This window comes from Gordionus sp. m RMFG-2023, chromosome 1, assembly GCF_954871325.1.
Source record: "Gordionus sp. m RMFG-2023 chromosome 1, tfGorSpeb1-WG-v2, whole genome shotgun sequence".
In the NCBI taxonomy this organism is placed as follows: Eukaryota; Metazoa; Nematomorpha; class Gordioida; order Chordodea; family Parachordodidae; genus Gordionus; species Gordionus sp. m RMFG-2023.
The window spans coordinates 74509576-74533049 of NC_088775.1; the positions used below are offsets into that span (position 1 = coordinate 74509576).

Below are 23474 nucleotides of genomic sequence, written 5' to 3' on the forward strand. Positions count from 1 at the left end.
GTAAACCTTTGTTGTTGGTGTATATTCGGTATTCTTTGCATAAATATGCTGTCACGAAGTTGTGGCATGTCTTAAGCCTTAGCAAATTTCTTCGTTGGATAAAAGAAGGCCTAAATTCTCGGAGGGAATTGCCTCTACAAATTCGTAGCCATTCCCGCTGTTCAGGTGGGAAAATAGAGCGTACCCAACTTCATGAATGCTCTATTTAAGGTTATCGATCGAACCTTCAACGAGATGAGCATCCTAATCCATTTGTCGGGCGAGGGATATTAGGCAGGGTTGATTGGTCCTTGCTCCATCTAGGAGATCGTTGGCTTGATCGTTAGTTTGATTCTTAACGATCTGCGTGCAAGAAGTGAAGAAATAAATCCACTTATTGCAAAGGCCGTTGGAGATCATTACCCGATTCCTCCGGGTTGCATAAAAGACCAGGAACTGTTAAATTTTAAATTGAGTGTTTATTCAATAAGCGGCAAATTTTATTTTCATAAGTGCCTTTGAAAATTTGAAGATGGTTGTAGAGCGCAATGCGTATAAGATATAAGATTTTAGGGATGTTATATATATATTTTTTAATGATATACGATTGATGAGTTGGCAAAAAGGTAATATTTCTTCAGCTTGAGCCAGAGTTTTGTCAGTTTTTTGGAAGAAGTTCTAAATGGCACAGTTTCCGCCAACAGAGTAGCCTAAATGTGTTATAGATTCAAGATCGACGTATTAGGAATCATAATTGTGCATACTCCCATAAGTTCATCCGCCATTACTTAAAATTTTACCCCCTCCCCCCATGTTACTTTGGCAATTTACTTATAGGCGTAGCCAGAGGGAGGGAAATCCCCCCACCCCCCCTTCGGAAATTTACTTGTTCTCGTAAATATTATCTTAAGCGAATAAAATATTTACTCCCTACACGCTCTTCACCCCTCTCCCCCAAAAACCTACAATAAGTTGGCCTAAAGACCTCCAATAGAATTTATAGAGGGAAAACCTACCTTATAGTGCTCCCCCTCCCTTAGCAAAATCCTGGCTACGCCTCTGCTCTCTTAAGTTGCCACCTTTTCGTTACAATGATTTCTCTATCTTGCCCTTTAATCTCGATCCCGGCTAAATTTAAAAGGATCTTATCAAAATTGTTAAATCATAACTGGGTTTTATAATTTTTCTTCATATGTTATAAAACTTTAATTGATATAATTACTATTATTAATTATAACCATTATAATCTAATTTTGTTTTCAAAATTCTTTTTATTGATTTCTAGACAGAAATATACCTCAAATTTTTGCACAATTCTGAAAATCAAAACGTGTATGCTGGGATATTCCAATTCGGATGATGTCAAATGCTTAGAGGACCAAGAGATCGAAAATTTAATCCGGAAAGAAGATTTTTATCAATTTTACGAAATCGAAAAGGAGATAGCCAGGTATTTTTTTTAAAAAAATATAAACTTATACAAAATAAGTAAGTTTTATATTATATTTGACTAAAAACTGGGACGTCGTTAGCTCTAACTTATCATTTTGGTGTGCTAAGGGACTTTACACCCCCCCCCCTTCAGTCATTGTATTTTCATGGTAGATTCAGAGGTTTGGAAGAGGATCATTGGAATGGTTGATTTTAAAAGGAATGTATTTATAATATATTATTAGAAACTACATTTTTTTTTCTCCTGAATTTGAAGGATTGATACACAATGAAGATTGGAGTACAATACACATAATACACTATACTCCTTATTTATAAAAAAAGCAAATTTTTAATTAAAATAATATTAAAAATTAAATCTCATTCTTTAGTGCATCTACTATTTTTAAAGATCTTCTTGAATGATTTTAAGCCAAAAATATTTATTCTCATTCTTACTATCTAACTAAGTTCTTTATTTTTTTAAAAAAAATATAGATGTCAAATATTATAAAAAGAATATCGTTAATTTAAAAGAAAAATTGCATAACATAATAAATTAAATACCCTTATTCAGTTAAAATTCTATAATTTTTTTAAAAAAAATATTTGAATTGTGTTTGAAAAAAAATGGGATTGATCCTAATTAAATAAAAACCTTATATTCAGGCGCTTACGCAGCGGGGGGGGGCAGGGGGGTAAAAAATATTATTGTTAATATTTATTCCTATCTCATATATATATTTAATTACATTTATTTATCACATTTATCTACTAAGTTATTTTATCAATTAATTTCGATTTCAAGTTTTCCTTGGCGTAATTTACCTATTATTTTCAAATTTTGGTGGCGTATTATTTATCTAAATTTCTAGTCAAATAATAATTATCTCTAAAACTCCTTGTCCAACAGGGAGAAAAAAATTGCAAGCTTGTCCAACTAGATCGAGTCTCCGCCATCAAGCATAACAGCTTTTATGGAGTTAGAAGAGCCGATTATTTGCTATTACTGAAATATCACAATGGCTTGAAAGAAATATTTTCTCAGAAGCAAAAAATTATTGAATTCAATACTTATTCCAAATTTTTTTTCTCATTAGAATGTATTATTTAATTATACAACTATTTTATGTAATATTTTTCAAAAACATGACATTGACTTGATTAAGAAGATGAGAATAGCAGAGAGTATTTTATTAGAACTCAAGGAAATTAGAGCTAATGTTGATGAAGAACATATTTTATATGTATTGTTGAGTTAAAAGCAGAGCTATACTTGTTTAATATTTCTCCCCCTCGACTTGCAGCAAGCAAGCTCATTGTCAAAACATTAATATAGGATCAGTACAAGAGTATTATAAAACAAATGTCCCCTCTCTTAGATACATTTATAGCCCAAATAAATGAATGGTTTTTTAATTCATCATGCAGCACTTACAAATCCGCAGATATTACTTTCACAAAAGCCTTTCCAACCTTTTTCAGATGGTGATAGAAAAAAAATATTTGTTAGATTTTTATCATGAAGATGTTAAAGTATCTTATGATATCTTATTAGCTGAATAACTATGATTAAAAGATTAACTATGGTTGATACAGTCCCAAAAATGCTATGGATGCTTTGCATTATTTCAAACATATTTTAGATTATATTCCCAATGTATTAAAATGGTTATATATATTAGCAACTCTTCCCATTAGTAAACTAATGAGAGAGCATTCTCTTTTTTAAGAAGAATGACAGAGACCTGCAGAGGTACCATTTGCAGGGCCTTCGACCTGTGTTTTTTTAAAAAGATTTTCAGGCCCGGCCGAATTTTATTAAAATGAATTATATTTATTTTTGATTTTTATAGATTATAATGGCGATTTCAAATATTTGGTTTTAAAATATACAGCTCGGCCCCGATATTTTTTAAAAAAAAATTTTTAGGCCCAGCCCGGGTGTTTTTTTTAAAAAAAATTTGGGCCCGGCCCGGTTATGTTTAAAAAAATTAAAATCCTAGGGCCAAGCCTGCAAGTCTCTGAAAAACATACCTATGAAATACAACTTCTGAAAGTAGATTGATTTGGATCTTTTGAATATTCATAGGCATTTAACGCCAAGCAAGGATAGATAATTTAAAAATTAGCTCAAAACATACAAAATACAAATATTCCTAAGAAACCTTTTGTGTATTAATTTATATTTCCAACATTTAAATTTTTTATACTTTATATATAAATTTTAAAGGCTCAAAAAATTTAAATTTAAATTTTGGGTCATTTAAGTGATTCATATCGTGGTTATATCCACTTTATATTTTATAATTCACATTTATTTTATAGTTTTTCAATGCCAGTTTTTATATATAATTTTTTTGTAATTCACATTAATTTAAAATTGTGTATTAGAAAAGTTATTAGTCCTAATAAATTTATGCTTAGTATTTTTAAATAATAATATTTCTTAAAATTTTTATTATCCCCCCCCCCCCAGATCAAATTCCTGCGTACGCGCCTGCTTATATTTGTCGAATAACGATCATTTCCAACCCCGGGGTTTCCTATCAAGGTTGCTCTATCGTCATAATATAATAATAAAAGAGTAATGGGAAAGAAATTTGTTAAAATAATCGTATAATTCCATAGTTACCCTCGATCATGTATTACTATATTTAATATAATGACACATGGTTACAAGAAAGTTGGGTCTACATTTTTATATATTTCATATTATGTAATGTTTATAAATCATCTATATTAGATAGAATTATGAAACGAAAACTAATAATTTAATAGTAAATTTTTATCTTCACATTCACCAGATTTCAATTTTTAAATCTTTATAAAAAAATCAGATATTATTTATTATGATATGATATTGACATTGAAAATTTATTGATATTGAACTATTTTTTTTTATAGTATCTTAGTTTGAAATGGAGAATTATATGTGCATAAAATTAATCAATTCGGTTTTATAAATAAAATTTGTATATTTTATTATATTACTAATGAAATTTAAAAAAAAAAAAAAATTACAATTGTAGATTATTTGTGTATTTTAATGGAAAATTAAATTCAGAACAATAATCAATTGCTCAATATTATAAATATAAAAGATGATTTAATTATAATATATAGAAAACTCAAAAGAATTAATAAAAAGAAAACTTATATAATATATTGGTGTCAATGTCAAACTTTATTTCCCCTGAAAAAACGACTAAACTAACTTTCCTATTCATATTCATATTTATTTTATTTTAAATAATTTTTAATTTAATTTAATAGTGATTTTTTTTATCAATTATTTATAATATATTACATATCTGATTTTTCCTTATCCTATGCATGTCTTTTGTTTTATAAAGCAACATATTATTGTCATACAAAATATTTTATATATTTTATATATTTAATAAGTATATAACATATAATTGTTTAAATTTCTGTATTATTTTTTTATTATTTATAACAATATAATATAAAATATCTAAAAAATTAATTAAATTTTCTTTATAAAGTAGGTTATTTTTATATTGAGTGCTCATACATTTCAGGATATAGTGTGGTGTGGTAGATATAATAGAGAGGAAACAATGAAGAAAATTAAGGTAGAAAAGGGAAATAAGGAAATATTATAAAAAAGTTATTATTGTTCACAGATGTAAATATCGGGATTGATAAATGAAATAATCTTAAAAAAGAGGAATAACTATATGGGAAATTGGATTCAGAAGGGGGAGGGAGCAAAGTGTTACTCAGCGACCCTATATTAAAAAAATTTGCACGATATTTTTTAGTTTAACACTTAAATTTATTTAAATATAAATATAAAAAGTATTTAAGAAAGGCAACCTTAAAGTCAGTGACGCCACTGATATGGAATTATAGACCTGAACAACTATATACAATATACATGATTTTATAAATGAATACAATCGACTAAACAAGACTGGCTGGGGTTATAATGAGCCTGAGATAGAGCGCTACTTTTTCTTCTTCTAGAGTATACATAATTTAACTTAAGGTTTAGTAAATATGTTACAGTCTTTTTTTGATATTAGACAACATGTTAAATTTTTTATAATATTACGTTATCCTTATGATTTAAAATCTTGAAAGAAAAAATAAAGTTGACAAAAAAAACCTATTCTGTTTAATCAGGTGCCCAAAAAATATGGTTTTTCGTTCCTTTTCCGTTTCTGACCAGCTAAAAGTAACATATTTCCGTTTCGCTCCATGTTTTCTAACTTTCCGGATTTTGTTTCAAAATATATCATTTTATTTGGTGGTTGTTTTAATATAAATATGAGTTCCAAAAATACTAACTTGGTAATAATATTACCCATTAAAATAAAAATTAAGGTACGTCCAAAGTCAAAAATTTGTCAAAATTATTTTTTTTAAAAATAAAATTTGGACTTTGGACGCACGCGCCCTTAATCATATAATCTTAATTCAATTCACATAATACTAAATAATGGGAATAATATTGTTATGTAAAATTAACTGGAATTAAAAAAAATTAAAAAATGAATGCTTATTAGTATACCTAAAACAGATTATTCTGAATTTGATATCGATTTTATTCGATTCTTATTTTACGAATAAATTATTCAATTCGAAATACGAATAACTAAAATAATATTATCAATCGAATATTTTTTTAACTTTCGATCGAAATCATTTGTAAATATTCGAAATTATATGTAAATATTTAAAATTATTCAAAAAATTACTAAATTATTTTCAATTCATAAGGATTTAATTTCCTGATAAACTTTTTATTTTTTACTTTTTTTTCCACAACTTTACTTTTTAAAATTTTATTAATCCATTTTTTCATTTTTGAAAATATTTCTAAACAATTAAATTTTCGAATCAAATCTAATATTCGGCGAATCAAATAAAATAATGTTTTTATTATAAGCTCAAATACGAATAATAAAATTATTCGATTCAAAAATATGAATCGTACGAACAGTAAATATTCGATTCGTATTTTTGAAGGTAATCTTATAATTTATAAATACACATATATAATAAATATTATTTTTGTAATAAAATATTTTTAATATTATTTTACGGGAACGCTCCATAAAATTATTTGAAATAAAATTTAAATGTTTTCATCACTTCTTTCAGGTTAAAACAAGCCATTTACACATTAATTGACCAAAGTATTTATTTCCTGCCTCTGTTTCCTCTAAAATATTTTCGGAGACATTTTTTTTCTTCTAAAAATTGCATCCTATTAAACAAATAAGAAGGACCAAAATGGCAAATTTTTTATTAAAAACCATTAAGTACTTTTGTTTTTATTGAAGTTTGCCTTTTGGGGCTCATAATAACCCCAATCTCTCCTATAATTTAAACTTTTAAGGTTTTTCTTAAAAATTAAATAAACTTTTTCATAATTTAATATAACATGTATATAATACATATCCTCCTTTTATAAATATTATAACAAAATTTAAAAGGAATTTAAAGAATTTTTAGGATTTGGGATTTTCCGGAAACTTAAAAAAAAACATTATATAATAACCTCATCATTTAAAAATGTGGTTAATATGGAGCATTGAAATAATAAAAGAATTCAAATAAATATAAAATATTTTATTTATTATCCAATTACGTATTATATTATATTTAGTAATTATTTGATACAAAAAAAAGATTAAATATAAGCATGTTATTTTGATTTATATTTTATATTTAATAGACTAAATTCCAAGAATTAATCTGAGATATTTTGTGATGCCATAGGAGGGGAACAAAAACTATTACAGTTTTAAATGAAGAAGAACCAAAGATTGATTGAAAAATAAATATTAATTTGATTGTAGGATTAATTTTTTTGTAAATAGATTTCTTTTTCATTTTTGAAGTTCAGAAATATTAATTAACAATGATTCATTTTACATTGTTAAAAATTATAAAAATAAATTTTGAAATATTCCATAATTAAAAAAAATAATCACTTTTTGAAATAATACAACTTTTTGCTTATTTTATAATATTTTATAAAAATTTATAACATTATCAAAAGGATAATGCCCTTATATAACCCCACTTTATCTTAATGAAATTTTTTAAATTTTAATAAAAAAATTAATAGGATAAAGTTTAAAAATACGATAATTTTTTTTAAAAAATGATTGAAAATAAAGATTTTATCCATCCGCTGCGAATGTAAACTAGGGATGAATTGGAGACGACAAAAAATGTTTTCAATAGGTCTTAATGATAAATAACTATTAGCAGTCTTAAAATATTTTCTATTTGAAAAAATGGAAGTATTTTTAATAATAAAACTTCTAAACGCCTCTGTTTGTGTATATTTGAGTTGATAACACAGAACGGCTGATTATGAATTTAATATAACTATCTTTTTATATTTATAAAAATTATGCATACATCCATAGCATTTTATATTGGTTATAATAAAATATATTGATTTAAATCTTTATTTGAGCCTTTAGAGTTATGTTTGTTAATCAATGTAATAAAAATACCTCACCCCCCCCCCTTTACCGCATACTTTTTATGCCAAAAAAACTGATGTAAATAAAATAAGTAATTGTTTAACCTGTTCTAGCAAATTGTTCCGTTGATTTATCTCATATATAATGTCTTATATTTTTAATTTTTTAAAAATCTTTTTAAAGTGGTCACTTTGCTATTGTCAAAAAATGCCACGATAAGAATAACAAGCGATTGGAATTCGCGGCAAAATTTATACGGAAAAGGCGTAGGGGAAAAACTTTTAGAGCTTCAGTTCTTAACGAAATACGCATCCATAACATGATATCGAAACATGACAGATTTATATCCCTGTATCAATGTTATGAAACCAGTTCGGAAATTATAATGATCATGGAATAGTAAAAATTATTTTATAGCATAAGTATGTCGTTGGGGGTTTACCAAATTTGTAAAATTTAAAGAATGAATTAAAACGTTCTATTTTTAATTTTAAAAGACCAGATTTTGCCAGAATGTCAACTTTTGAACTTAGCATTGCCCCGAATTTATTAATACTTACGACATATATATAAGATAAAAATAAGGAGTTTATTATATTAGATAGTGCATCAGAGGCAAATTTTCATCATTTTTTAGGGCTCAGGTAAACAAAAACTTATTTTTAAATTTTTTTTTTAGTTTATGAATGTAACCCTTTCCTTTTGTTAATCTTTTGGTCTGAGCCCTCAAATACACTTCCCATAACTTTTATTTTATTCCGAATGATAGCGATTCCCATCAAACTATATATTAGCATGAAATAGTTCGATGGCGAACCACTTTTACACAAGTTAACTTCACATTTTAATAACTTTATTGTGGTAACTGGGGCACTTGAAAATTTTACATGCATTATAAATTTATTTTATATTACAAGTGCTCACGGCGGAGAAATATTCCAGACACTGGAAGAGTGCATGCCTGACAAAAAGGTGTTGATTGAGGAAAATGTGACCGTTCGCGTGATAAGACAAGTTGTAGAAGCCCTAGCTTACTTGCATTCTTTAAACATTGTCCATTTAGATATCAAAGTATATAAAAAAGATTTTATTTACTTATTTCGAATATTTTGCTGTTTATTGATTTGCATCTTGGTGTTTATTGGTTTCATACCAAACTGAACCGTAATTTTAAAATCTAAAAGTGAATCACTGAATGTTTATAGTACGTTTGACATACGACCACTTAAAGGATATTAGATTCGGTAATCCAGCAAACATTTTATTTTCTATTCTTGAGTTCCATTCTACCTAGATTGAGAACCGATAATTTTTCAACTGATTAATTTATATATTTTAAAAAATTCGGCCTGAGTTTGTGGTCTCTTATTTATTTTTTGAACATGTCCGGATTATGATTTTTTAACCCGACTCGGAGTTTTACACTCATACCATTTCCCCTCCGTCGGATAGAGGGACCTAGGCTGGATGAAGGGGCAGGTATCTGAATGGACATACTATTTTTTCAGTCTGGGCAAAGAACTAGATATTTTTATATTCCCCATTCTGACCTGATGCCTTTTCTTATTTTGTAATAATTTTTTCCCCCTTTACCAAATAGATTAAAGCAATTAATTATACAAATAAGCACTTATTTAATGGTCTAATACAAGTTACCAGGGCCTTACTTAGGAATTTCTTGTTGGGGGGGGGGACTACTTAGGGGGGCCAATGTTTTTTTGAAATAAAACAAATAGTTAGGCACTCATATAAATCTTTTTCTAATTTGTAAATGTAAATATAAATACAAAATAATTATTATATGAATATATGTAAAATATCACTATAATAATATAATACGAATTTTTAAATTTTAAAATAAATAAATTAAATGCTAAATTTTGTGTTATTTTTTTCATAAGCCATTAAAATACTATATTTTGTTTACGTCGATGATTCTCTAGTGCTCAGAACTCTTTTTAGTATAGAGAACGAGGCCTCGCAAGAAGCCGTAGATACTCCAATGATGATGACTGTTTACAATTAATTGAGTTAATACAATTTTTACCATCCACTATATTAGTTCCTACTGATTATAGATACTTATTTAGTGGATCTATTGTTATTAATACTTTATAAATTATAATGGCCAATAATTTAATTTATATTAACGCATTGAGTTAAAGACTAGAGGCTTCGACTGAATCATGAGTGGAAACCTTTGAGTTAAAAGTTCTAAATAAAATAATACTTCATAAATAGCTTAAAAATTCTCATAATACGAGATTCTAAATGACCAGTCCGCAGTGTTGTTAAACGCTACTTTTAAAAGTAGCGCGCTATCGCTACCGCTATCGTTTTCAAATGAGTAGCGCGCTATTAGCTACTTTTTACGCTACTTTGATTTTTTTTTAAATATTTTTTTTAAATATTTTTTTTTACGTAACTTTATTTCCACAAATAAAATATTGGTATAAAAACATGACTATAATTTGTTACATTATATATAATTTATTTATTATTGCACTTTAATAATAATAACATTTTGGTACTGTCATCCCCAAGTTTAGAGAGACGATCAGAAAGTATAAGCTTTGCCATACTAAATAATCGTTCAGCACTAGCACTTGAGGGCAACTCAGTATTAAATTTAATAAACAAACTTTTTATATGAAAAAAATCAAAAATATTTAAATTAGTATTTTTAGATTTAAAAAAAAGCATCTAGAGGTTCAATAATATTATTATTATTTATTTCAAAAAAATCGTCTATGGAAGGCTGCGGTTTCGATCTCGCTATAGTATCGTGGTTAGGCATGCCATTTTTTAACGTTACCATCAGCCTATCAAGTTGCCCTTTAGATTCAGTCAAATTAATGTATGGCCAATTTAACTTGAAACTAGGATGAACGATAGCAGCTATTACATTATCATCATCTTACAGATCTGGAAATCTAATTTATATAAAGCGATTGTATTTATTATAAAAAAAAGAAGAATACCATTTTAATTTTTAAAATTTAAATTTATCTGAGATTTAGATTCATTTATAAAAAAAATATTAAAATAACAATAAATTATGGTAAATAAAAATTTTAAAAATATAATTATTATACACAAGGTAATTAATAATATATTAATTTTGAATTTTATATTAATTAATAATTACTATATATTAATATTATAGATTGTGTCAGTGGCGTATCCAGGATTTTCTTATGGGGTGGGAAAAATTTTTTTCGGCCGGGTCTTATGTTTTAGCTATTCCATTAAATTATTCATAATTTAATAATAATTATATTTATATTTGTAACTATTATTTATTAATTCGTGCTAATGGATATTACAAGCCTATTTTTTTATTATTTTTAGTTAGGTATATTATATTTAATAAAGTATTTTAAATGTAAAGTTGAAATAAATTTTAATGTCATTTTTTTTATAAAATTTGCTTTAAAGCTATCCTTAACTTAAATTCTCATACAATATTAGTATAATATAATTTTTTTATTGAAAATATTAATAGTAGTGTGTATAAAATATTAATGTTGTTAAACGGCTCGTTTTGAGCCGATTTTTAAAAACGGCTAACTCAATATTTTCGTCAGAAAAATATTAACTAAGCCTCGAAATTTCGATACTATATGTCTAGACCTTTGCTTCTTCTATGAGCAAAATTTTCAGGCTTGCATAATATTTTTCTGGATAAATAATTGAGTTAGCCGTTTTTAAAAATCGGTTCAAAACGAGGCGTTTAACAAAACTATAAAATATTGACTAGAAAATAATTTAAAAAACAAGTTTTTTTAAACTTCTTATCAAATACAGTATTATACAAAGTTTTCTATTAAATACTATAATTATAATGTGATTTTTAATTTTCGTGAGAATGTTGCCAATCAAGAATTTTGTTTGTCGTTGGAACCAAATCTCTGTGGATATTTAACAGAGCTAACCCATTTAGCCGAGATTCGGAAGTAGTACTTCATAAATATGTTTTCAACCTTCTTAAGTTGGAAAGTCCTTACATTCGTACCTGTTATAATAGGCAAACATGGTAGAATATAAAACAACTTCAAAATATTAGGAATTTGAGCCAAGGTTTCTCTACACCGATTGAGCGCATCAATAGCATGCCCAGGTAAAATAGCTAAACGTAGTAAATATTTATACCACAATTCGAATTCACTAATTAAATTTATTTCAGTATCAATATCATAGGAATAAAATTTTGCTAAATATTTAATTTTACCAATAGTGGCATTAGAAACCCAAGATGGATCTTTGGGTATTAAAACTTGAAGATTGCTAAAGACTTGTTTTTTATCTAAAAACCGTACTTTTATTTGCAAAAAGTATGTAAGAATGGGATGAAAGTAGATATTTTATAATATTCTTCAGTTGAGCCAATATTTATTTTACATCTCAATAATTGCCCAGGTGCTAGACGAGGTTTAATTAGTGTTATATCATAAAATTTAGCCTTCGATTCAACGTCTATATAAATATTATGAAAATATTCATCTACATTCATTCTTATTGTATCAACCTGTTCATATATATTTTCCCCCAAATCAATAACCTGAACCAAATCTAAATTTGGTTTTTGTAAATTTCTACAAAGTAGTGAGCTATAGGAAAATAATTTATTGATGCAACTAGCAGCATTGATAAACTCTGATTACTTTTTTTCATGCTCAGCCTTATTTAACTTTTGTATTTCTATTTCTTCTGTTCTACAAAATCGAAATAAAAATAAAATATATAAAAAATTATAGATATTTATTAATAATTAATATTAAAAATACTTATTAATTCTAACTTACTAATAATTTTGAATTTAATAAAATAATTATATATAATAATAAACTAAATTACCATTTGATTTCAATCTCTTTGACTTAAAATTTTTCCATTTTATTAATATTTTTGAATAATGTTAATGTACTCACAAGGAAAGGAAATTTTAATAAAATATATTTATAAAAAAATAAGATTTATGTTGGAAAATTGTTATTCAAATATTTGTAAAATTTTGATTGGGGGGGGGGGGAGGGGGTGGAGGGTAAAATTTTTATTAGCTTAAAATGATATTTAAGAAAACAGACAAATTTGCGATGGGGGGGGATTTCCCCCTTTCCCCCCCCATTGGTTACGCGCCTGGATTGTGTTGTAAATTAAGCCAATTTAAATTATGGCTAATCAAGCAATAAATCATTCATTTTATATAATTGTATAATAGTAAATAAAAATAAAGTTTTGACCTTTTCTCAATGCCTTTTAGCATAAACTCTATCAGTGGTTGGCAAAATTTTAGATTATTGATTGTTTTGAGCTTGGTAATTAATATACTCAGTGACGGCACATAATATCCCATGCTCATATTATCTTGCCCTTCTAAGATTTTAAGTGAGGCAGCAACATATTGCATAACCTAAAAAATTAAAATGGTTAAATATAATATAATATTATTTATTAATTAAAAATACTTCAGTATATTCTTTAATAAAAGTATGATCCTCCACATTAAAATACTGTATTCCCATTTGATCCAATATATAATTCATTTCCATTTTTTTCTCATCTAGAAACAATGCTAAAAGTTTCTTAGCATTGTAAACACTATTCCATCTTGTAGTGTTTGGTGTCAATAAATAACGTCCTAATTTTTTTTTGAAAATATCAGACGTCTTTGATGACTTATTTTGTTTATTCCAAAGAGCTTGGCATTTAGAAAATGTAGATCTTGATACTCTTTTAAAATCCTCATTTAATAATGCTTCTTCAGCATCCACTGTCGCAACTAAATTTTGGTTGTGGCAGAAACAACGATGATGGCTAGGTAACATAGAAGACTTTATTGAAGATCCTAAATATTATAAATTTTATTTTATATTGGTGAAAAATTAAATATAAAATAATTTAAAACCAAGGATGTCAAGAACATCAATTATCTCAAACTCCATTTCATCATCCTCTTCTTGTTCTCTATCTTCAATATTTTTGTCAGGAATATTACTAGTATTGTTTTTATTATTATCTTCCCCAAATATTCTATATTATTTATATCATATTATAAAAAAATTATAATAAATTTAAAACCTGAATGCCTTCAGGAAATTAGACCCATTATCCGTAATCATCTTACAAACCTTGTTTTGAATTTTGTAAGACCTATGGATTTCTGCAATAATATTGGCTAGAATGTCATAAGTCTGACAGCCAATTATTCTCTTTAGAGCTAACGCTACAGATTTTCGTTTAAGATTTTTAGGATCAATCCAATGTGCAGTTACTCCTAAATAAGCTCTAAAAATATGACATATTATAAATCAGAAAATAAACATTTTTACCTTCTATTGTGAGTCCAGCAATCTGCCGTTGTACAGACGTAGGAGACATCTGATAGATTTAATATCAAAGATTCTTTCATTTCTTTAAAGCTCTCCAAAATTCTTGCCATCAATGTCTGCCGGCAAAATATCTTGGTCCGTGGAGAAAAAGTGTTTATCATCTTTATAAAAGAATCATTATCCACCAAGGATAATGGTTGAACTGTATCTATTATAAAGTTCATAATGACTTTGTCAGCCAATTTTTGGGATACACCAGGTGTTGATGAATCCAAATTGGCTAATTTTGTTTGTATTAAATTTCATTTGGAAGTGGGTTTATCTTCTTCCATTACCCCAAAACTTTTGAGATATTTTTCAATCTCTTTATAATTTGAAGTGTGCACATTCTAAAATTATAAAATTCTTAGAATAAAAATTATGTAGGAGATATGTACATAAAAATGATTGAAATAACTATTTTAAAATGTTTTAAATAATTTAGATAAAATTTATGAATATATAAAAAAAATGATTGGTTTTTTATTTTAATTTATTTTAAAAATTAAAGATTAGCCTACACATTGATATTAAATTTGTTTAATATATTACCTTTAAATGTTTTTTCAAATTAAAGCTGCTCGTATGATTTGAAGAGATAATTTTGCGGCACATCTTGCACCGAAATCGATATCCACAGTATTAATTTTTTCTTCAAGGTTAAAGTATTTCTTGAATGGGAAAGGATCATCTATATTTTGCTCATTTTCCAAAGAAATTAATATCTTCAACAATCTCACACATAACAAGATTTATAATGCTTAATATAAATAAAATGAAATATAAAATAAGATAAAAGCAAGGACATACCAATAACGGAATTTCAAAAATATATAATTTAATGAATGCGCGAAATATAAATTAAATACAGATTGCTATTTAACAACTGTTTATATCTAATATATAACAATAATGTATATTTTTAAATATAAATTTAAATTTCAAAATTAAATTAAATAAAAGGATTATAATTTTAGATTTTATAAAAAATATATTTTAATAATTTTTAGATGTATTTATTATGTAAAATTGAAAGTAGCGCGCATTAGTAGCGAGCTACCGCTATCGCTATTTTTTAAAAAAAGTAGCGCGCTATAGCTACCGCTACTGAAAAAAGTAGTGAGCTATAATAGCGCGTTACTTGTAGGGCGCTATTTTAACAACACTGCCAGTCCGCCTCTGGCCTAAAAGTCTCTTAAATGGCCGGTATATTAACATGATACGTTAAATGCTAAAAAATGATACAATATAAAAATTTAAAAAAATTAGAAATGATAAAAAATATTATTATACCATCGCACCTTTTTATTAAATTTTTTTTTAAGCAGGGTTTGTATTCCTCCATTTCTGCCAACGTGAAGTTTGTACCATCATATTGCTTGGCTTATTACATTCGCGATGAATTAATATTTAATTCATTAAGTTGTTTTAAATACAATTAAATGTGAAATTTGCTTTTTTGGGTATATTCATTTTATAATTTTATTTAATTTAGGATCCTTTTGGGTGGTGTAGAAAATATTGCTATAAATAGTCCAGAAGAATAAATTATGTTTTCATTTTTCTCAGCATCCGTAATTTTTGTTGAACTAGTCCCACGAAAAGGATCCTGTATGTTAATAAATAGCATCAAATCAAATATTTATTTAAGATAATAACGATTACGGTTAATTTGTTGGCTTACCAGAATTGTTTTATCTCAGTATCCGTATTTATCATGCCATATTGTTATTGAATTTAAATGAGCTTTTAAGCTTTCATGTTATAGCAGTTCCTTCTTTGCAGCTTTATTCCAATTGCCGAATTTCTTTTGTCAAAATTCATCACTTGGGCTAGTAATGAGTGAATGGGTATTCTATAATCAATATTTTTATAGGTGTGTTTTTGTTTATTATTTTGTATAAATTAAATAAATAATATTTTTCTAAAATTTTGTTATATTTTTATTTAGATATAATTGTTAATTGTGAATTAAAATTTAATAACTAATAAATTTTTTTAAATTTGGGGGCAAAATTTATTTGGAGAGCCTGCCCCCCCCCCCAGGATTCCCCGTGGCAATGGCTCTGCAAGTTACAGAATTATTGTTCAAAAGTTTGGATTACTTCATGCTTTAAGAGTGACATCATAATTTTCATTTTGTTTATAACTCGGTTTCTTTGTGGTTTGCAAAATTGATATCGGAGTTAATATGTATACTAGTCATGCATTAAATATTAGCGCAAAGTTATTTCATTCTATATTTTCCATTAATGACATTTTTTTTTCTTAATTTGCTAATAACTTTTTTTCTTCTTTATATTGTCTATCAATATTAGATAATATACAATTAATTAAACTCTAAACATGATAGAATTTTCATAATAAATGTTTTCAATCGCTTTTTAATCGGAAAGCTGATCAAAATTTTGTTCCTAATAATTTTTTCCTTTTTACTGTTTACTACTATAATGGTTACGTAACTCATAAGAAAAAATTAAATTTATTTACCATAAATTCCTAAATATGATATGCATGTGTAATATATTTTGAAAAATTTCTTCAATATACAGTTGAATATTAATAGTATAAGTATCTTCATTATTTTATAACTATCTTAGCCCTCGAATATCCTTTTGACGCAGCCCCTGCCCCTAGGAGATATCAAATTATGTGATTTCGGTCTTTCCAGGATAATCAACTCCAACGTTGAAATGCGCGAAATGATTGGAACACCGGATTATGTTGGTAAATTGGTTATGTATTAAATTTATGAAAATTCCTCGTATCTTATTATCAACGGTGTTTTGCAATATTTTTATGCAGTCAAACTTTGACAAAGCAATGGCTCCAAGACTATAATATTTTTTAGGCAATTAATTCGGATCTTCTTTTCATAAGTGCAAATTATTATTTAATGGCAATCTTTGGGGTTACATTGATAATTTTAAATCTAACATCGATTATGTAAAATAAAACTTCTCTCCGAACAAATTATTCTTAAAATACTTTGATTTGAAATTGTGAAAGATTTATTTGGCATCGCAAGGCAAGATTCCAAGGGAACCCTTATGATTTTAGGATTACATCTCACATCTATCTGAAAAATAAATTTTTACAATTTTACCTCCTCAATAATGATGATTCAAATAATTTGTATGAATGATCAAATTATAGAGTTTCAAGTGGTCTGCCGTGCTTGTTATTATCGTATTATAATGTGCGACACCAATTCAAGAATTAGTTTAACGTTAAACATACGAATTGTTTTTTTTAAAGCTCCTGAAGTATTGAATTACGACGCTCTCAGCACTCAAACTGACATGTGGAGTCTAGGCGTTTTAACTTACGTCATGTTAACCGGTCATTCCCCATTCTCTTCTAATAATAGCGAATCCGATACGGAATCCGAAAGCGAAGGTTTTATCAAATTTTTAATGTTATAATTCATTAAACTGATCAATTATTGGAATAAACCCAAATACTATATGTTGTTTAATTTAGAAGTTAGAGATATTTTTTGCTAAAAATTTCCTTTTTTTAAAATGAAAGAATATAGTTTAGGATTATATATATATTGCTAAAGTTATTTAAAATTATTCCACAGGAAAGCAAATAGTTATATTTAACTACACCTAGAATAGGGGGGACAGGGGTAAAACGATTGGTATTTTGCATTATCGCCATTAAATTTTTAAACAAACAAAATAGAGAAAATTATAGATTTATATAGCCAAATCCCTTATTTACAAAATAAAAAAAGTGCAGTTCTCTACTTATGATGCCTTAGGAGCTATGATTAATTATGAGAAGTGTTTCATTTTCGCCATTTACCCCAGGGTAAAACGGCTAAAATAAAATCGAACAAAATATTGCAATTTTGATATCTATTCATCACTTTTAAATATAAGCTAATCAATACTATACCGGAATGTAAAATATTATATCAAAAATATAATATTTTGAGTGCTCATTTTAAAAGGCCCATTGAACATTTCAATTATTCTATCCCTATGTGACTATTCTTAAAATTTTATTCCAAATAACACTGAAACTATTTATTAATGGTTCTTTTTGCTCAAAAATATCTTTTTATATGGTGTAACCATTAATATTTAAGAATTATTCTTTTAAAGCTTAAATCAGATGGAACATTTTAAGCGGTTTGCCCATAACAACCTTAGCCCATGACAACTTTTATAATTCCAGGAAAGTTTTTCGAAAGATAAACATAGGTAAGAGATTATAAAAATACATCTTCACACAAAATATAAGGTCTTTATGCTCAAGGGTTAAAAAATTATCTTAAAAATTGTTGCCCTCTCTTTACCCCCCCCCCCTACATTTTAAACACGCTCATCGATTAATAATACCAAAATTATTTTATTTATGTTAGAAAGTAAGGGAGGAGGCTCTAACAATGATATGGTACAGGAGACTTACTTGAACATAACTATGTGCAATCTTGATTTTCCTTCAGAACTTTTTGATCACATCTCCAAGGAGGCCATTGATTTTATCACGAAATTGTGCGTTCTGCATCCCAAGTTACTAAAAAATATAAACGAATATACCCTATTTTTGAAAGAAAGTAACAAAAAATAATTTAAAGGAAGAGAAAAAATTAAACCACGATTCAAAATAATATCTTATAATAATTTAATAAAATATAATAATACAAATGTTAAATAAAATTAGTTTTGGAATTGGTTCAGCTTTTTGTCCGAACCGATTTTTTAAAGTCAAATATAAAATTCTAACTACATTTTCTCTTATAAAAAACCATTACTATTTTTGTTATTTTAAAACTTTTTAATGATTAACTTATCATCATGATTGTATTTTTACAAGGAATTGGCATTAAATGGTGGTTGCGAATAAAAGTTTTAAAAAAGAAAAACCATATTAAACATTTTTTAAATTTATAAACTAAAAATAATTATAATAATTGATCATCCATCTCCTTAATCCTCCCGGCGTAATTATAAATCCATAGATATAAATATAAATACGCCTTTTAACCACAACTATTAAACAAAACATATTAACTATCCTATAATATAATTTTTATAAATTAGGAAACGTATGACAGCCAAACAATGTTTGAATCATCAATGGTTCTTAAACAATGCTAAATTAAATGTCCTTCGCGATGAAAACATCCTTGTCGAACAAATAGAGCAAATAGAACAGGAAATATGTGACGTCAAAATGTATACCTTGTTCAGCAAAGTATTCCCTATACCCTCCCAGACTACCGGCGAATTTCAAATTTCCCCTCCCTCTAAAGAACCCCCTCAAAAACAAATAATTTTCAAACCATCATCTTACCAACCTTCTATAGCCGAAGAAATAACACCGCTACAAACTGGTGAACAGGAAACTACCATAAAAACTAGGAAAGTTTCTCTTAATTTAGGCGGAAATGAAACCGATGCTTTACCAAAATTGACTCGGAAAAAGTTATCATTACCAATTGACCAAACGTCCAAGCATCTTAACTCCTTTGTCATCGTTAAACGTCATCACTCGACTTCACAATGTGACATATACACAAAAACACCTATTAAAGTAGCTGTTGATGCATTAAAAAACTTAAAAAATGTGAATAATTTGAATTACCGCGATCTTATTCCTAACACAACACCTCATACCGCCTCATTTCAAAATGGGACACATTCCACTATGCTCAATCCTGATCCATTGCCTACATTGCAATTTTTGAGGCTTAATTGCGAATATACGCAAAAAATTTATCCTCAAAGTAATCACGATTATAATTGCGAATCTCCTAAAATTAACGGAATCATAAAATCACCCGATTGCCACACAACTCTCCCTCACACAGATCAAAATAACCAAATTTTTTTGGAACCTAAAAAGTTAAAGCGCTACTCGGAAAGTCCCTCCTTTTATCAGCCTAATATTAGGTAATATTGATTTTCTATAAAAATTATATAATCTGCTGTATTAATTATTATACTTGACTTATGAAGTATTTGTTACTTATATTACTAGACTTTGTAAGATTGAATCGAATTCCTCAATATAATGCGATTCGTTTTTAAACAATGTATTGTTCGATTCGATTTTCTATTATTTAATTTTGTAGTCTATTAAATTTATGTGTTGTTATCATATTATCGATAATTAGAATCGATTATTTGATTTTTAAGTCTATTCATTACTTATACCTAGACCTGTGCGCCTAGATATAAATCGGCGGTTGTCAATGCACAGAATACGCATTGATTAAGCGGCGGCAAATTTTAACCTTTTTAATAAATCAAATTGATTTATAATTTAATGTAATTTTATACAATTTATTTGGACATTCTTGGTTTCATCATTGTTATATTATAATAGAGTTCTTTAATGTTTTCCCTGGTAACCCTACATAAATTAATATATTTTTTCTCTTTTAAAAAAATCCTTTTTTCTCAGTCACATTAACAATAATATTTTATCGATTTATTATTATAATATTTAAACTTTTTATATAAAGTGTGGGGAGACTAGGGTTAGGTAAACCCCGGGGCTTGGCAAACCACTTAATCTCATTTTAAAATTAAATACACCAGAAGGTTAAAATTTTATCCTAATATAGTTTTCATTAGTATACATCTATGGACAAAATATATTTTGAAATAATTAATTACTAAAAATTTTATTTAAGAAATAAAAGTTTGATGAAATTTTTAAAAGATTTTTACATGACAGAATTTTAATTTTTATTAAAATATATAATCATTTATATGTAAATTAAATTTTATTACAAAGTTTAAACATTCTTCTATAATTTGGGTAAGTTTTATAAGTTTTTATCAAATCTAGATATTATTTCAATCATGATTTGTCAATTTAGAGCTAGCGGGGTTTGCTAAACCATACACGTCAATTATGGCAATTAATAATGAAAAAAATTTCAAAATCTTGAAAAGGCAATTTTATGGCTGTTTATGATTGGTAATTAGGATTTATGCTAAGAAATTTTAATATCTTCTTAAAATTCATATTTTTTTATGTCCAAAATGTTTATTAAATTGACCAAAATTAAGTTTCAATTTTTATATATAATTAGCTTCAATTTATAAGTATTATGATATTTTGAACAATAAAATTATTATATACATATCATTATTAATAAATAAAAATGCATTTCAATTTATTATGGCCTAAAAAACCAATGGTTTAGGAAGCCCCTTAAAATAAAACATTTCTGCTCCAAATAGTGCTATTCAAAGCTCTACCTATGATAAAATATTTCAAGCTATGTGCTTAATGTTTGATCTATAAATTGAATAATCTTTTCCACATCTCATCAATGTCAATATGTTTTAGACGTTAATTAAAAATTGAAGGGGGTGGGGGGTATAAAATTTTTGTCAATAATCGTTAAATTTTGAAATCATAATAGTTTAAAATTAAAATAAATAACTGTTAAAATAATAAGTAACTTTCTTAGTAATAATCATTATGGTACTTTTCTTGTTTTCTTTCTTTATAATTAGTTTATCAAAGTATCTCCGCACTCACGCATAACTGGATTATTATTAGAGAGCGTTGTTATTTAATAGTTATAAACGAGGTTCCATGAAAATTTATTATATGAATGAATAATTGGAAATGAAAAGGATATATTAATCAATTAATTTAATTTTGATACGTAAAAAGCATAATTTAATATTATATAGTGAATGATGTAAACTTTGAATTCAAAAATATGATATTAAATATATCGCATTTATACATTTTTTATGCCGCGCTGCCGTTGTATTAAAAATCAACAGCGGGTCTGTCGGTGCAAGTCATGGTGAAATTTTTTGATGGGACGGCGTGATCCGATGGTGCACAGGTCTACCGTCGAAAAAGATAAATAAAAGTTTAATTAGTAATAAATAATACCATCTGATAAACATATTATTTGTTTATTTTAAATAATTAATTTTATCATTTGGAACCCATGATGAATGAAGATTATTATTTTTTATCATTCATTTCAAATGAATTCGAACTGTTAAATTTTTAAGCTTTCTTCATTAAATATAGTTTATCAAAAATTATTTTTTTATAATTTCATATTGATATATTTTTTGATTACATAATCATATTTATGTGTTAAATGCTATAAAAATAAATATACAAATAAATTAAAGAGATAAGATAAACGTCGATAGAAAGAAAAGATCCTCCTTAAACGATCAATTTGAAACCTTCGCCATGAGAAACAAATCCAACTCTTTCGCAAAAAATCGTAAGTGTTTAGTCAACGGGAAATTATGCACGTACTCGACTTCCCATAGTCAGGCATCATCTATAAGTAGCATTCAAGGAAAGTTGAAATATTACAACAACGATAATTCCCCTACTAATTTTGCTGATAAACATCTATTCAAGACTGATGTATGTAGTCAAGTTAAAACTAGCAATTCCAAGCTATCTGTTGGAACTTTAAACATGTCGAATAAAGATTCAGATAAGAGGCCCCCATCTTCTCCACCATCTCCTCATAATAATTTATTGAGTGGTCGGGCTTAACTTATTATAACTCATTTTTAAATTGATCAAAATAATTATTTGTAACTATAGAATTCCTTCAAAAAAGTTTAGAATAGATATAATATATTTGAAATTATATTCTTATTAAGTATATAAATTTGGTATTTGTAACAAGACAATTTCAATCTCATCAAACCTAACTATCTTAAATATAGTCAGTGCAAAGGTTTTATTTAAAATTATATCAGTAGGTCCATATCTCTATTCAACTCTTAAATCAAGTCTTTATATTTAACAAAACTATTATTACAATTATTTTTTTTACATCGTAAAACCAATCTTCAATTTATATTTATTTTAAGATATATTTATTTATTTTTTTAATAATTCGTTTTCTTATAAATATAATAAAGTTATTACGATTTCATGCCTTATATGTAATTTATATAATGAGCAATAAAATTTCAACTTGACAGTTTTCCAACTAGATTTATGCGCCCAGATGCAGTATAAAATCATGATATAATTTTTTTTTTTAGGGGAACAGAAATTTTAATGCGGGAATTATGTGTAGTAATTTTTTTTTCTCTTTAGCTTTCACCTTTTCTGGTGGTAAGCTCCTTCAACATCTCTCTCCACATTTTATTCATACAATCTCTTTTATCTAATTTATACTTCTTTATATTGGCTCTAACTTTATGGCCCTATTGAAGTTTTGGTCTTCCTCTTTTACGTTTGCCCA

The 23474-nt window shown here is 26.7% G+C and overlaps 1 protein-coding gene across 1 annotated transcript in view; it reads left to right on the plus strand.

Annotated features, from left to right (window-relative positions):
* LOC135924642 (death-associated protein kinase related-like) overlaps window positions 1-23021 on the plus strand; it is a 33959-nt gene extending 10938 nt beyond the window's left edge. Inside the window, exons 2-9 of the mRNA XM_065459736.1 lie at window positions 1265-1429; window positions 8067-8282; window positions 8801-8954; window positions 16855-16981; window positions 17513-17653; window positions 18630-18780; window positions 19312-20163; window positions 22390-23021. Of these exons, the coding sequence (XP_065315808.1) occupies window positions 1314-1429; window positions 8067-8282; window positions 8801-8954; window positions 16855-16981; window positions 17513-17653; window positions 18630-18780; window positions 19312-20163; window positions 22390-22771 (2139 nt within the window). The 5' untranslated portion in view covers window positions 1265-1313 and the 3' untranslated portion in view covers window positions 22772-23021. The remainder of the gene's footprint in view (window positions 1-1264; window positions 1430-8066; window positions 8283-8800; window positions 8955-16854; window positions 16982-17512; window positions 17654-18629; window positions 18781-19311; window positions 20164-22389) is intronic.
* The last annotated feature ends 453 nt before the right edge of the window (window positions 23022-23474 follow it).